Source organism: Rhineura floridana, chromosome 5 (assembly GCF_030035675.1).
Source record: "Rhineura floridana isolate rRhiFlo1 chromosome 5, rRhiFlo1.hap2, whole genome shotgun sequence".
Lineage (NCBI taxonomy): Eukaryota > Metazoa > Chordata > Lepidosauria > Squamata > Rhineuridae > Rhineura > Rhineura floridana.
Window position 1 is genome coordinate 153,646,813 of NC_084484.1, and position 15,895 is coordinate 153,662,707.

The window sequence follows — 15,895 nt, forward strand, 5'->3', positions numbered from 1 at the left end:
ACTGAACAGCCAGTGGATAAAGACCCCTTTAGAGGCTACTAGCTCTGTACACTGTTCATATGCTGACCACACCAATGTGACCTCTTTTTGACTGGTATATGGAGTGGACGTCCAAGTGTAGAATTAGCATTGATCTATTGTGACTGTGCCTCCTCTCCCATGGAAAGAAAAATCACAGGTAGTTCTTAATAAAGAACTATGGGACTCCCTTGAGCCTTTGATAGAAATGAGAGGACCATAGCTCAGTGGTAGAGCATCTGCCTGGCATGCAGAAGGTCCCAAGTTAAATCCTTGGCCTCACCAGTTAAATGAAGCAGGCAGCAGGTGATAGGAAAAATCATTTTCTCTCTGCCTGAGAGCATGGAGTCAGAGGAGACACTGGGCTGGGTGGCTAGATAGACAAATGGTCTGATCTGATAAAAAGCAGCTTCCAATGTTCCCAGTGGCCCTTCTGCTGCAATCACCAAAAGTCCATTTTCTTTTTCTGTTTATTGTCTGGTGGCTAATTAATAGATATTTCTTTCTTTCTAAAAAACTATTTTCAGGACCAATATACTTGATTTTTGAATACTGTTGCTATGGAGACCTTTTGAACTACTTACGAAGCAAAAGAGACAGATTTCACAAGACCTGGACTGACGTCTTCCGACAGCACAATTTCACTTTTTACCACAATTTCCCAGCACATACAAAGTCAAGGTAACCACTGGGCCACCTGCGGCTTGGACAAGGCAATGCGTTAGAGGCCCATCGGTGCCAAGCAAGGGGGGGCACTGTTTGTGCTGTGCATAGATGAAGACGTTGTGCAAGTAAAAAGGCTGGTTGCAATTTGTCAACATGTGTCATGATAAGTTCCCTTCTTACCCCAAATCGTTTCAATCTGTGCAGTTCTATAGCAGCAATATGCAACTGGCATGGCGGTAATGTTTTGATGATGCATAGATGGTATACTCCATTTTAAGTGTATATGTTGGTAGAGCAGCTGTCAAATATTGGACTCAAGGGTAGGGCTGGGGAAGAAATTTGATTCAGTTTACATTTAAAGGTGAATCTACCTAATTTGCACTTTCCGAAACAATGCACAAACTAAAATACAGCTAATCATTTTAAAGTCACACTTACCTGAATTTTGCAATGCAGTTCTCCTGCCAGGGAACGTGTAGAAAATTGTTTATAATAGGATAAAGTCTGCATAAAAATGCATATAGTGGTGAAAATGAAATACAAAAATGCATTATATATGGTGACATCAAATCCAATTTAAGGTTGGAAAAATGAAAAACCAAAACTGACAGATTCTCCCATCTCTACTCAAGAGTAGGCAAATACCTTTGGCAGACAGGGACAGCTGCAGACAGGACTAGCAGCTGCAATTTTACTTCAGTACTGGCAACAGGATGGTGTCCTCTTCTACAACCTAAGGGCAGTAGATTATGGGGGGCAAGACATGCCATATGGCACAGACACCACTATCCCTTACAGAAGGGTATGACCAGGGAGCCAAGAAGGAACAGCTGTGGGGTGGGGTTGCCCCTAATGCCCCAGAGCATTAACTGCCTGAGGCAGTTGCCTTACTCTGCCTAATGGTAAGGCCGGCCCTGCAGGCAGATTCAGGCAGGTAACTGGCAAGCCAAAGTTTGGTAGTTTGATGGAGGAATCTGGTTGTCTTCCCTCAGTGACAATTTACCCAGGCTGTGCAAAGGATCAGTTTTGGGAGCTTTATATTAAACAGCAGAACTGATTGGTCCTCTAGTGTCACCTGACTCCTTGAGCCAGGAGTTCTGTCTTCTGATCAGCAGTCCAGGCCATGCAAGGAAGCAGTATCTGATCTGCACTGCTCCTTGTTTGCATCCCCAGGCAACAACTCATATTTATTTATTTATTTATTTGTTTCATTTATAGACCGCCCATAGCGAGTGGCTCTCTGGGTGGTGTACAAAAAGGTTAAAATACAAAATATCAACAATAAAATCAGACAACAAACAATAAACACAAGCAGCAACTAAAGAAAAAAATAAAAAATAAAAAATTTAAATTATAACATAAACGCTTAAAATGCCTGGGAGCATAGCCAGGTCTTAACCTAGCGCCGAAAAGATAGAAGCGTAGGCGCCAGGCGTACTTCTTCGGGGAGGCTGTTCCACAGTTCGGGGGCCACTACAGAAAAGGCCCTAGATCGAGTAACTGTCCTCCGGGCTTCTCGATGGGTTGGTACCCAGAGGAGGGCCTTAGATGCTGAGCGAAGTGACCGGGTAGGTTCATAGCGGGAGAGGCGTTCCACAAGATATTGCGGTCCCACGCCGTGTAAGGCTTTATAGGTCAAAACCAGCACCTTGAATCTGGCTCGGAAACAAATAGGTAGTCAGTGCAAACGGGCCAGAACAGGTGTTATATGTGCTGACCGGCTGGTCCTCGTCAGCAGTCTGGCTGCTGCGTTTTGCACTAGCTGAAGCTTCCGAACTGTCTTCAAGGGCAGCCCTACGTAGAGCGCATTACAGTAATCCAGCCTAGAAGTTACCAGAGCATGAACAACTGAGGCGAGGTCATCCCTGTCCAGATAGGGGCGTAGCTGGGCTACCAACCGAAGGTGGTAGAACGCATTCCTTGCCACCGAGGCCACTTGCGCCTCAAGAGACAAGGAAGGATCGAAAAGAACTCCCAGACTACGAACCTGTTCCTTCAAGGGCAGTGTGACCCCATCTAGAACAGGGTGAACATCCACCATCTGGGCAGGGGAGGCACTCACCAACAGTGTCTCAGTCTTGTCTGGATTGAGTCTCAGTTTATTAGCTCTCATCCAGTCCATTATCGCGGTCAGGCAATGATTCAGCACATCCACAGACTCACCTGTAGAAGATGAAAAGGAGAAATAGAGCTGCGTGTCATCAGCGTACTGGTGGCAACGCACTCCAAAACTCCTGATGATGGCACCCAGAGGCTGCATATAGATGTTAAAAAGCATGGGGGACAAAATCGACTCCTGAGGGACTCCACAATGGAGAGTCCAAGGTGTCGAGCAATGTTCCCCAAGTACTACCTTCTGGCGACGATCCGCCAAGTAGGAGCGGAACCACTGCCAAGCAGTGCCTCCAACTCCCAACTCCGCGAGTCTCCCCAGAAGGATACCATGGTCGATGGTATCAAACGCCGCTGAGAGATCAAGGAGAATCAACAGAGTCACACTCCCTCTGTCCCTCTCCCGACAAAGGTCATCCGTACAGGGCGACCAAGGCTGTTTCAGTGCCAAAAGCAGGCCTAAAACCGGATTGAAACGGATCCAGATAATCGGTCTCATCCAAGAGCAAGGGCCAAGTTGGGAGGGTGATTTAATATGCTATAGTTTGAGAACCACATTTCTATAGAAAGGCCACAGGAGATTGGCTGGTTTCATTTCTGCATTGCCTGATCAAATTGAAAGTGCATCAAATCCTCTTTTGAAGGCTTTGCTATTTAAATGGAATGTGTACTATAGCGACAAATTCTGTGAGTAAAAAATTCTGATTAAGTACAGCACCAGTAAAATGTTTATTTGTATCAACAATTTGTTGATATACATTTGATTCCCATTTATACTGCTTTTCACGGTGAAGATGTGTTCATTCTTACTGATGTCTTTTTTGCTATAGTAATTTTAAAAAAAAAAATATTTTTCAGAAATGGAAATATACTAAAAAATGGATCACATATCCCACTGGATGACTTTGGAAACATGGCTGCAAAACAAGACTTAGTTTTGGCCTCTAAATTGTACAGAATTGCCCTGCTTGCTGAGGAAGGTGAGAAGTCCAAGCCTGTTTTTCATGACAAACACATTTGCTTTAGAAATGTAGAATAAAAATTAGACCATGAGGTGTTCAGTCTGAAGTAAATTGATCATTTGGCAAACAATCTTAGCAACAGGGACTCAAGCCCTGTAGAAATAAAATTCTTCTCATGAGTTTTCCCTTGTAGAAGAAATGAAATATGTGAACTGGAGAATCGATGATGAAGAGGACCTCAATGTGCTGACTTTTGAAGACCTTCTCTCCTTCTCATATCAAGTTGCCAAAGGAATGGAGTTTCTGGAATCAAAATCAGTAAGCATAATGTGTGGAAATTAGTTTAGATGATAAAGAGAACAAAAATGCGTACAGTTGTCCAAATCCCATTAGGTCCCTTTTCCCTCCAGCTGGATGTTCCAGCTCAGGATTGCGAAAAATTATATTTAATTAGAAATGTACTTCTAGGGGAGAAATATGTTTTTCTGGATATATTTATATATATATATTACAGTTGATACCAGGGCCAGCCCTATTATTATTATTATTATATAATATAATAATAATAATAAAATTAAATTTATATCCTGCCCTTCCTCCCAGCAGGAGCCCAGGGAGGCAAACAAAAACACTATAAAACATCTTTAAAAACATATTTTTTAAAAAAAGCTTTAAAAATATCATAAAAAGCAGTTCGAACACAGACGCAGACTGGGATACCATTAGGCAGAATAAAGCGAGTGCCTCTGGTGACAGATGTTGGGAGAAGGGAGTGGTGGTGGGATATTGGAGGACAGATCCGTTTGGGTCATAAGGCCTGCCTTATGCCCCCTAACCAAGACTGCCACCTTCAGGAGGATGCTGTATCATCACCAGTCTAATCAGCTTCTATATGTGGAATGGGAGTGTTCTCTTGTCATTTGCTTCAGGCATCAACATATTTTGGGCTGTTTCAGGACACTTGTCTCTGGAACACAAATGACTAGAGAGAATTACTCTGATGCTAGAGGAACCTCTTCTCTCTGCTGCCTGTGCTCTATTCCACCACAGGAAGGCTGCTGTCAGTTCAGCAGAGCTGGCCCAGGAACTAGCATCTTTTACCAAATAAGAACATAAGAAGAGCCTGCTGGATCAGGCCAGTGGCCCATCTAGTCCAGCATCCTGTTCTCACAGTGCCCAACCAGGTGCCTGGGGGAAGCCCGCAAGCAGGACCCGAGTACAAGAACACTCTCCCCTCCTGAGGCTTCCGGCAACTGGTTTTCAGAAGCATGCTGCCTCTGACTAGGGTGGCACAGCACAGCCATCACGGCTAGTAGCCATTGATAGCCCTGTCCTCCATGAATTTGTCTAATCTTCTTTTAAAGCCGTCCAAGCTGGTGGCCATTACTGCATCTTGTGGGAGCAAATTCCATAGTTTAACTATGCGCTGAGTAAAGAAGTACGTCCTTTTGTCTGTCCTGAATCTTCCAACATTCAGCTTCTTTGAATGTCCACGAGTTCTAGTATTATGAGAGAGGGAGAAGAACTTTTCTCTATCCACTTTCTCAATGCCATGCATAATTTTATACACTTCTATCATGTCTCCTCTGACCCGCCTTTTCTCTAAACTAAAAAGCCCCAAATGCTGCAACCTTTCCTCGTAAGGGAGTCGCTCCATCCCCTTGATCATTCTGGTTGCCCTCTTCTGAACCTTTTCCAACTCTAGAGTATCCTTTTTGAGATGAGGCGACCAGAACTGTACACAGTATTCCAAATGCGTCCGCACCATAGATTTATACAACGGCATTATGATATCGGCTGTTTTATTTTCAATACCTTTCCTAATTATCGCTAGCATGGAATTTGCCTTTTTCACAGCTGCCGCACACTGGGTCGACATTTTCATCGTGCTGTCCACTACAACCCCGAGGTCTCTCTCCTGGTCGGTCACCGCCAGTTCAGACCCCATGAGCGTATATGTGAAATTCAGATTTTTTGCTCCAATATGCATAATTTTACACTTGTTTATATTGAATTGCATTTGCCATTTTTCCGCCCATTCACTCAATTTGGAGAGGTCTTTTTGGAGCTCTTCACAATCCCTTTTTGTTTTAACAACCCTGAACAATTTAGTGTCGTCAGCAAACTTGGCCACTTCACTGCTCACTCCTAATTCTAGGTCATTAATGAACAAGTTGAAAAGCACAGGTCCCAATACCGATCCTTGAGGGACTCCACTTTCTACAGCCCTCCATTGGGAGAACTGTCCGTTTATTCCTACTCTCTGCTTTCTGCTTCTTAACCAATTCCTTATCCACAAGAGGACCTCTCCTCTTATTCCATGACTGCTAAGCTTCCTCAGAAGCCTTTGGTGAGGTACCTTGTCAAACGCTTTTTGAAAGTCTAAGTACACTATGTCCACTGGATCACCTCTATCTATATGCTTGTTGACACTCTCAAAGAATTCGAATAGGTTACTGAGACAGGACTTTCCCTTGCAGAAGCCATGCTGGCTCTGCTTCAGCAAGGCTTGTTCTTCTATGTGCTTGGTTAATCTAGCTTTAATAATACTTTCTACCAGTTTTCCAGGGACAGAAGTTAAGCTAACTGGCCTGTAATTTCCGGGATCCCCTCTGGATCCCTTTTTGAAGATTGGCGTTACATTTGCCACTTTCCAGTCCTCAGGCACGGAGGAGGACCCGAGGGACAAGTTACATATTTTAGTTAGCAGATCAGCAATTTCACATTTGAGTTCTTTGAGAACTCTCGGGTGGATGCCATCCGGGCCCGGTGATTTGTCAGTTTTTATATTGTCCATTAAGCCTAGAACTTCCTCTCTCGTTACCACTATTTGTCTCAGTTCCTCAGAATCCCTTCCTGCAAATGTTAGTTCAGGTTCAGGGATCTGCCCTATATCTTCCACTGTGAAAACAGATGCAAAGAATTCATTTAGGGTCCAATCGCCTCCCTAGATGGTCTCCTGCTTTGAATGTATTTATAGAATTTTTTGTTGTTGGTTTTTATGTTCTTAGCAATGTGCTCCTCAAATTCTTTTTTAGCATCCCTTATTGTCTTCTTGCATTTCTTTTGCCAGAGTTTGTGTTCTTTTTTATTTTCTTCATTCGGACAAGACTTCCATTTTCTGAAGGAAGACTTTTTGCCTCTAAGAGCTTCCTTGACTTTGCTCGTTAACCATGCTGGCATCTTCTTGGCCCTGGCGGTACCTTTTCTGATCTGCGGTATGCACTCCAGTTGAGCTTCTAATGTAGTGTTTTTAAACAACTTCCAAGCATTTTCGAGTGATGTGACCCTCTGGACTTTGTTTTTCAGCTTTCTTTTTACCAATCCCCTCATTTTTGTGAAGTTTCCTCTTTTGAAGTCAAATGTGACCGTGTTGGATTTTCTTGGCAATTGGCCATTTACATGTATGTTTAATTTAATAGCACTGTGGTCACTGCTCCCAATCGGTTCAACAACACTTACATCTCGCACCAGGTCCCGGTCCCCACTGAGGATTAAGTCCAGGGTTGCCGTCCCTAGAAACTTTGCTTCTTTGTCATGACTGGAACTTTGGTTCAGGTAGCAGAATGCTCTTGTAAGGTCCCCAAGAGGGAATAAGAGTGCTGCGGCCAGAGCTTTTCCAGTGAAAATATGTTTTATAGATAAAATAAAACAAAAGGCAAATTGTAAAGTGAATTACTGAAGGTTTGTCCCAGAATGAAAAAGGACAAGAGGTCTAGATGTAGAAAGATGAGGTGCCAGTCAACCAAGATCAGCTCTGTGATGATACTCAAGTGTTTTCAGGGGAAGGAAGGAGTGTTGGAATTTGAGATGCTGATGAAAAAGAGACAGAGAGAAGATAGATGGAGATATTTTCCTATCCTTCTGTTCTTATCTGTCTGAAACATGGCAGAGAATGGAGGACCAGGAATTCTCAAGGGCAGGGTAATTTTAAAATAAGGCCATGGTCATGGCAGAGGTTTTACTGCATAAGGACTGTGGGTTTATTGGGTGCAAAGATGAAGGCCTAGATATGGTATTTCCACAAGTTCAGTAGACTGTGTGTTTGCCAGCAAGATTGCTCTCTTGAAATCACACTGACATCAGGGGTCTAAAACCAGTTTTAATCTTAGAAAAACAAAAACCAGAATGGAAGTTGAAAGGAGAATTTCAATGTGAACAAAAGGAGAAGGTAATGTATTTCAGTGCTAGTTAGAGGTCACACAAGACTTCAGAGCTTTTGCTAGCCAATTAATAAGTGGCAAGGTATTCTCTTGATTGCAGTAGGATACAAGTGGTATCTGCCTTTTGCATGCCTCAGAACTCCTTAGCCTGAGGCAAATAGGACCAGGGTGTTCTCTTGTCCAACAGAGGGCGGTGACTGGTCCTGAAAGTACACCCTGTCTTGGTTTGTCCACTCTTGCCAGCTAGTTGATACCATGAACCATGGTGATAATGTGGGGACAGAATAGAGGTGAGCTGATGCCCTCTGGTAACAGAGCCTGAGCACTACAAATAAACAAATTTACACTCAACTTAATACATAATTCAATTTAAAATACTCCCCCTCCTTGTTGACTTAAGGGTCTTTTCAGACCAGAAAAATAGCAGTTTTCATTCTTAGCATTCAGGTAGAACTCTTCATGGTCTAGCACTGAAAAACCACATTCAGTTCCCAGTGGACCCGGAACCTAGGAAGCTGCCTTATACCGCATCAGACCATTCATCCATCTAGCTCAGCGCTGCCTACACTCAGCAGCTCTCCAAGGTTTCAGACAGGGGTTCTTTCCCAGCCCTACCCACAGATGCAGTGGATTGAACCTGGAACTTTCGGTATGCAAAGCATGTGCTCTACCACTGAGCTTTGACCCTTCCTGCAGCTCAGTGAGTTTAGCCTTCCTGCAGGGGAGGAATATATCATTATTCTGCAGGAGTATGTAGATTTGGCAGTCAGCAAAGATTATCTCCAATTCTACAGTAATGTCATAATACTGTCTGGAAAACATTTGAACTCTGTTCTGAATTTGATATCCAGCTTTTATATATCGTTGGAATGGAAGTTATACTTCTGCCTCTAAATACAGGACCAGATGAAAATAGTCTCTATTTGCATATATAAGCCACGCAGAGTGAGTGTAGCAGGGGCAAATACCCAGAGCACCATCCTCAGAAGGGTACGTCAGAGACAATTCAGTGCCTTCCATCTTCTTGAAGGATCAGCCAGCAGCTTCTTTTGGAAATACTTGTGCAGACATGCAAAAGGCTTCCTCTGAACCTCCAGCAAGCAAAATGTGACTATTGGTATTAGTATGCTTTGTACAATTTCTTCTCCAGCACATAAAACTTTCAGTAAACAAATCACTTTTATCTTTCAGTTCCTTCTGTCCAGGATTTGTTACTTGCAGGATCACTCATTCACTCACTGTGTTGGTTGTTATTTCTAAAAAGAGGATGTGTGGCTCCCAAGTGCTGAAGAGGGGAAGCACCTCATAGACTAGGGATAGGGAACTTTGGTCCCTCCAGATGAGTACAGAGGAATACAGGAAGCTGTCTTATATTGAGCCCAACCATTGGACTATCTAGTTCAGTACTGTCTACAACGGTGATAGGGAACCTGTGGCCCTCCAGATATTGTTGAACTCCATCACCCATTATCCTTGACCATGGGCCATGCTGGCTGAGGCTGATGGGTGTTATAATCCAACAATATGTGTGTGTGGGGGGGGACGACGACACAGGATTCTTATCCCTGTCATAGACAAGCTCAAGAAGTCAAAGAGTTATTATTAGTTATTCAATTTATGTCCTGCCCTTCCTCCCAGTCGAGCCCAGAATCTTTAGTTGATTAGTCATCTGCTTTTCAGCCACTTACTGATTTATCAATAACATTTAATTCAAGATACCTTAATTTAGGTGCCCTTTTGAGACAGTGAAAGAAGGATGAGAACTTACAATTTAATAAACAAAAGCTACAACATCTCAAGGAATTGAGACAATCAAACAATTTTAGGACTGAGAAACAAGTGAAAGACGTTTTGTCCCATATAAAATTGTGGCAAATAACCTTTGGGGTGGAGAGGAGAGAGAAAACTGTATGGGGAAAAGGATTACTTTCTACCCCCTCCCTCGACTGCAGTCCAAGTCTGGATCAGGAAGGGGGCTTGTGCCTAAGAACAGGGGAAGAATTTGATTCAGTTCATATTTAAAGCTGAATCTATCAAATTTGCACTTTCTGAAACAATAGAACTGAAATACAGCCATCTTTTGAAATTGCATTTATCCAAATTTTGCAATGCAGTTCTCCAAACAACCAGTGCTTACAAAAATGCACATATTAGGGGGAAGTCTGCACAAAAATGAATATATTTGTGAAAACAACATACAAAAATATATTGTATTGGGAGAAATTCTTGCAAAAATATGTGCATTAGTCAAAACTGTACAAAACGTGTTTATTAGGAGAAATTCACACTAAAATGCTGAAGAATTTTAAAGAGGAATTTTAAAATAAAAATGTGCTAATTGCTGCAGATACGTGGAGAAGATAATTTAAGATTGGAAAGATGAGAAACTGAGAGAACTGAAATTGAAAGAACCATCCATCCCTACTTATGGCATGATTAAAAATATGCTTAAAGTCACATCTAATTTGATTCTTAGTGATCCACACTGTGCTTGTTCAAACTCTGCTAACGGCAAAATCCAGCCAAATGTAAGCATTTTAAAAATCCAAACATTTTCAGCAGGAGTGCTAAGCAAATGATTAACACTCTCTTAATGAACGCAATGGGTATTTGTAAGTGCTTAATTTTGGTTGGATTGTTCTCCCAGGGGCTTCCTTATATTGTTAGAGTGCATCCAAAAGGAGGAGTCATGATTGATTTTTGGCTTTATATATAAGTGCATGTTTCACCCTTCAGATGTCCATGGACCACTCAAGGTGGCTTACTAAAATATTAAAATCACTAGTAAAATATGTTAAAATGCAAAGGGTGATATCCAATGATATTCAGAGTAAAACCACTGAAATCAGTGGGTTTACTCTGACTAATGCTGGATGTCACCCAAGGAAGAAAACATAAAGATACATAAAATGCACAACATTAAAAGTAGCAGCAACAGTTTTAAAAAAATCTTATCTGGTTTAAGTTGTTATCACGCAGTATTATGTTTGTTTTGTTTTTAATCTCCTTCATTTTCATAGCTCTTACACTAAGTTCAAATGTCATTTATTCATTGCAACAAACAGTCATTATTCTTTCATAGGCAATTAATTTGACATTGCAGAAACAATCTGTCATACCTATTAGGAGCTGCATCCAGCATATCACTTCTGCAGAGAAAGGGGCTACTTTGAAAACAATCAGAGCTTGGAAAAGTTACTTTTTTTGAACTACAACTCCCATCAGCCCCAGCCAGCATGGCCACTGGATTGGGCTGATGGGAGATGTAGTTCAAAAAAGTAACTTTTCCAAGCTCTGATCACTGTTCTTCAACTGTTGAAACAAACTCACCTGTTTCTCCCTCGACAGTGTGTTCACAGAGATCTTGCTGCCAGGAATATTCTAGTCACTCACGGGAAAGTGGCAAAAATATGTGACTTTGGACTTGCCAGAGATATAGTAAATGATTCAAATTACGTTGTCAGAGGAAATGTAAGTAAATGCTTGTTGGAGACACTACGTGTGGCTTTATGCTTTTGATTTGATGCTGATCAGTTGTAGTAGTAGTAGTAGTAGTAATAGTAGTAGTAGTAGTAGTAGTAGTAGTCATAAGAAAATAAAAGGAGCCTTAATGGATCAGACCAAAGGCCCATCTAGTCCAGCATCCTGTTCACAACAGCTAACCAGATGCCTGTGGGAAGCCTACAAGCAGGATATGAATCCCAAAGATATCTTCCCACATGTGCTTCCCAGGAACTGGTATTCAGAAGCATCCTGCCTCCTGTACTGCAGGTAGTACACCGCCATTTTGGCTAGTAACCATGGATAGCCTTATCTTCCATGAATTTGTCTTAATCCCCTTTTAAAGCCATCTAAGTTGGTGGCCATCACTACATCCTATGATAGTGAATTCCATAGTTTTAACTATGTGCTGTGTGAAGAAGTACTTGCTTCTGTATGTCTTAAAACTTCCAGCATTTAGCTTTGTTGGATGACCTCAGAGCAGAGCCGCCCCTAGGCACCGGGAAGTGGGGCAGTTGCCCCTGGCCCCGTGCTTTGGGGGGCCCCACACTTTGGGGAGGGGCACACTTTGGGGGGGCATGCTTGGCAGTGGTTTTTTTTTACTTTCTTTCCCTCTCCTCAGCCCCTTTGTTGGGGGCTCTGGCACTTTGTTGGGGGCTCCAGCTGCTGCCGTTCCCGTTTGGGCTCACACGTCTCCAGTGAGACGAGCCTTGCTGGGATTCCGCAGCTGCGGCTGTCCTTGCAACCTTTTTGCCCCTTTGCTGCCAGCTCCATTACTCTCAGGTGGCGGCACTCGTATTTTTAGCAGCCTGACAGGGAGACTGCAACTGAAAATACGAGCAGCCGCCGCCATCTGGAGCTTAAGGCTGCAAATAGGAGCTGCACATAAAAAGTAGCCGCAGCAGCTCCCAGCCGCTAAAGTTACAAGCCGCTGCTGCCGCTCAGATAACTTAGCTGTTCTCAGATGTGTTTCACGCTAGCCCTGTGCATCACTGTGCTGTATAATCAGTCCATCTCACTTAAAAAGTGAGAAACTGCAACCATTTGTTTCACTATCATTCTGTGAATACAAATATTTGACTTTCAGTTTGGAGGAAAAGAAATCACAGAAACAAAGTGTTTCAAAAAGAACTTAATGCTGGCCTAGATGTTCTTGCTAAACCTGATGTTTCTAATGCAGTTAATGTATCAATAGGAACAAAATTGACATCAGGTGCTTGAAATTCTAGTGACAATTCTGTAGGCAAAACTTACCAATATTATGACATGTGAGGATAAAGCATCACTGTGCTCTACTGAAAAGTATTTGCTACTGAAAAGTATTTTATTTGAATATGGGAAATCCAGGTGCAAACCCTAGCTCAGCCAAGAAAATATACCTTAGCAAAGTCACTTTCTCTTAGCCTTATTCCCACATCTGTCAAAAGAGGGGCACCAGTCACTATTTTCCAAAGGGAATAATGAAGATGATATGTAAATATTATAATTACATATATTCGTAAATAAAATTCTCTCTCTCTCTCTCTGTCTGTGTGTGTGTGTGTATATATATATATATATGAACGTAATTGTGATTAACCAAACAGAGGTTTTTATTATATTAACAAAACGTTTCAGCTTCCGCCTTCATCAGCTGCTAACCATACAAATGCTGTTACCAAAGCTGAAATGTTTTGTCAATACAACAAAAACCTCCGTTTTGTTAACACAATTACGTTCATATATTTTTATGTGATTAACGGAATCCCCACAGAGATCCAGAGCAAACCCAAGCGAAGCCCCGTTTGTTTGTTTCAAAACTGTGGATAGATAGATAGATAGATAGATAGATAGATAGATAGATAGATAGATAGATAGATAGATAGATAGATAGATAGATAGATAGATAGATAGATAGATAGATAGATAGATAGATAGATAGATAGATAGATAGATAGATAGATAGATAGATAGATAGATAGATAGATAGATAGATAGATAGATAGATAGATAGATAAGACAGTTTTGAAAGCAACAAACAGAACCCCACTCAAGCCTGCCCCGGATCCCTACAAGGATTCTGCCAATCACCCAGAATATATATATAAAAACGTAATTGTGATCAACCAAACAGAGGCCTCCATTATATTAACAAAATGTTTCAGCTTCCGCCTTCATCAGCTGCCAACATATAAATGCTGTTACCAAGGTGAGAGTTATAGAGCTTTGAGGATGGAATGCTCAGAGGGGCTTCACTTGCAGAAGCTAAGTGATGCTGGTACTGTCCTCCAGGTTCAGGCCATGTGGTGCCAATGTGTCCAGGGAGTAAATACAAAAGTTCTCCCTTTTGGTCAATGCTGCTGGATCTGCTGGCATCTCTATCGCTGTAATGGAAAAGTCCAACAGGCTGTGACCCTCGATGTTAAAATGCTTTGCAACTGGTTGCTCCACTTTTTTTGTCAAAATTACCGACTTGTGGTTCCTGAAGCACGTGTGTAGGTCAGTTGTGGTCTTTCCTACGTATTGGATATGACATCCTGGTCTTTTGCACTCGATGATGTAAACTATATTGCAGGACCTGCAGGTGATGTTCTGTTCGATGTAATATGTCCTGCCTGTCCTAGTGCTTGTAAAAGTGGCTGTCTCCCTGAGGTACACACAGGTGATACAGTGTTTGGAGTGACAAGGATGAGACCCTGGATTGGTGATAGGTGGCTTAAGCACAGCTCTCACCAACAGTCTGCGCAAATTAGGAGGTTAGCAAAATGCTATAACAGGAGGCCTGCTGATGGCTCTGGTAAGATGTTCAGAGTTTGCCAGCAATGGGTAGCTCTCCTTGATTGCTCGGTGATAGGAGATGCTGGATGGAAATCTACCACAAACGGAATATAGAGAGAGAGAGGGAAAGAAGGGGGGGGGAACTATGCTTTTGCCCCAGGCTCCACACATGCTAAGGGCGGGCCTGCCTCAGAGATTCTAGTAGTATGAGAGAGGGAGAAAAACTCCTCTCTATCCGCTTTCTCCTGCAACTTCAGGAGGCTGGATGGATGCACAAAAATGAATATATGAGTGAAAATAGCATGCAAAAATTGTGTTATATGCTGAGAAATGGCTTGCAAAAATGTGTTCATTAGTAAAAACTGCCTACAAAAATGTGTTTATCAGGAGAAATTTGCACGAAAATGCTGAAGAATTTTCATGAGGATTTTTTTTTAAAAAAAACTGCAAATTGCTGAAGAAATGTGGAGAACTAAATTTCATATTGGAAAAATGAGAAACAGAGAGAACTGAAATTGACAGTTCTTTCCATCTCTAGCACACACACTACGTGTTCACAGTCACACACCATGGGATGCAGGGATGTAGTGGTCCAGGGTCCCAGGAGGTCTTAGATCCCTTACTTTTTTGGGAGCAGGGTCTTAGCAGTGTCTCTATGTCTCCAACATCCTATGAACCAATCAGCATGAAAGGAGAGTGTGTTAGCCACTGAGAAGAATCTACTTACATGGTTCTTTGCCCTTTCCTGCTGATTGGAGCCCATCAAAGTGAAAGGATGTGAGCCAGCCCCTGAGAAGACTCTTCTCAGTAGCTAACACACTCCTCTTGCATGCTAATTGGCTCCCATGAACATCAGTTCTTCTGGAAGAAGGTGCACATGATAAGGACTGAGGAGTGTGGAGATGACGACAGAGAACAAGCAAGTGAATGAGGGGACGTGGCTATGAGGGGGCATGGTGGGACTATCATGAAGAAACCCTGCCCTTCTGAACTTGTTACTGCACTACTGGTGGGAAAACAGGCTTGAGAAACTTTTCATCCAGGAAATCAATGAAGTCTGAAGCAGACCTGCCTTTCTGTCTTGTAGGTATTTCAGATAAGAGCAGTTTCAGCAACATCATGTGAGAATGCACTAATAGGCAAAAAACCTTGCGGTTTAAGAACGTGCCTATAGCCCACAGATATTTCTATCAAACTTTAAAAAGCAGGGAAATTGGGCAGCACCAGGGGAGCAGGAGACCTGACCTCCTCTCTGTGATATTGTACTGCCCTACAAATTTGTCAAAATGCAAACACAATTTGGGTTGGTCTTTCACAGTCCAATCCCCTTGCTGTGTAGCTTAGAAGTATTTGGTAACATGTGCCTCTGAGCATATGGTGAGTGGTGGCAACACCTGCAATCAGCCCAAATAATAGAAAGAAGACGTGCTGTGCTGATCTTGTTTTAGCAGGGAGGAAGTAACATTATTAAGACAGAGGATATAGTTCAGATGGTTACTTTAAATATGTCTGATTTCCTTTGCAATTTTAGTGAAGTTTCCTGTAGGAAATCATTTTCTTTTGTTTCTATTTCTGTGAATATGTGAAGCACAGCAATACTTTGCAGAACACTGGGCAGAAGGGAAGCCCCTTTCCTTTCCAGAAGGAAAACATTGTGAAGAGTATCATTGCTTTTCAGCATTTCCCCCACCTTTTTATTCTACAGCAGGCACAAGT

At 42.3% G+C, this 15,895-nt stretch overlaps 1 protein-coding gene and 1 non-coding gene across 5 annotated transcripts in view; both read left to right on the forward strand.

The window, feature by feature from the left end:
- FLT3 (fms related receptor tyrosine kinase 3) overlaps window positions 1-15,895 on the forward strand; it is a 116,776-nt gene that overhangs the window by 75,409 nt on the left and 25,472 nt on the right. For 3 of the 4 annotated variants that reach the window (XM_061628502.1, XM_061628503.1, XM_061628505.1), the window contains 4 exons: window positions 546-699; window positions 3,655-3,776; window positions 3,952-4,076; window positions 11,270-11,392. In XM_061628502.1, coding sequence (XP_061484486.1) covers window positions 546-699; window positions 3,655-3,776; window positions 3,952-4,076; window positions 11,270-11,392 — 524 coding nt within the window. The remainder of the gene's footprint in view (window positions 1-545; window positions 700-3,654; window positions 3,777-3,951; window positions 4,077-11,269; window positions 11,393-15,895) is intronic. The other variant, XM_061628504.1, reaches the window with a different exon arrangement.
- On the forward strand, window positions 229-303 carry TRNAA-GGC (transfer RNA alanine (anticodon GGC)). Its single transcript has one exon. It is a non-coding gene; the product is annotated as a tRNA-Ala (tRNA).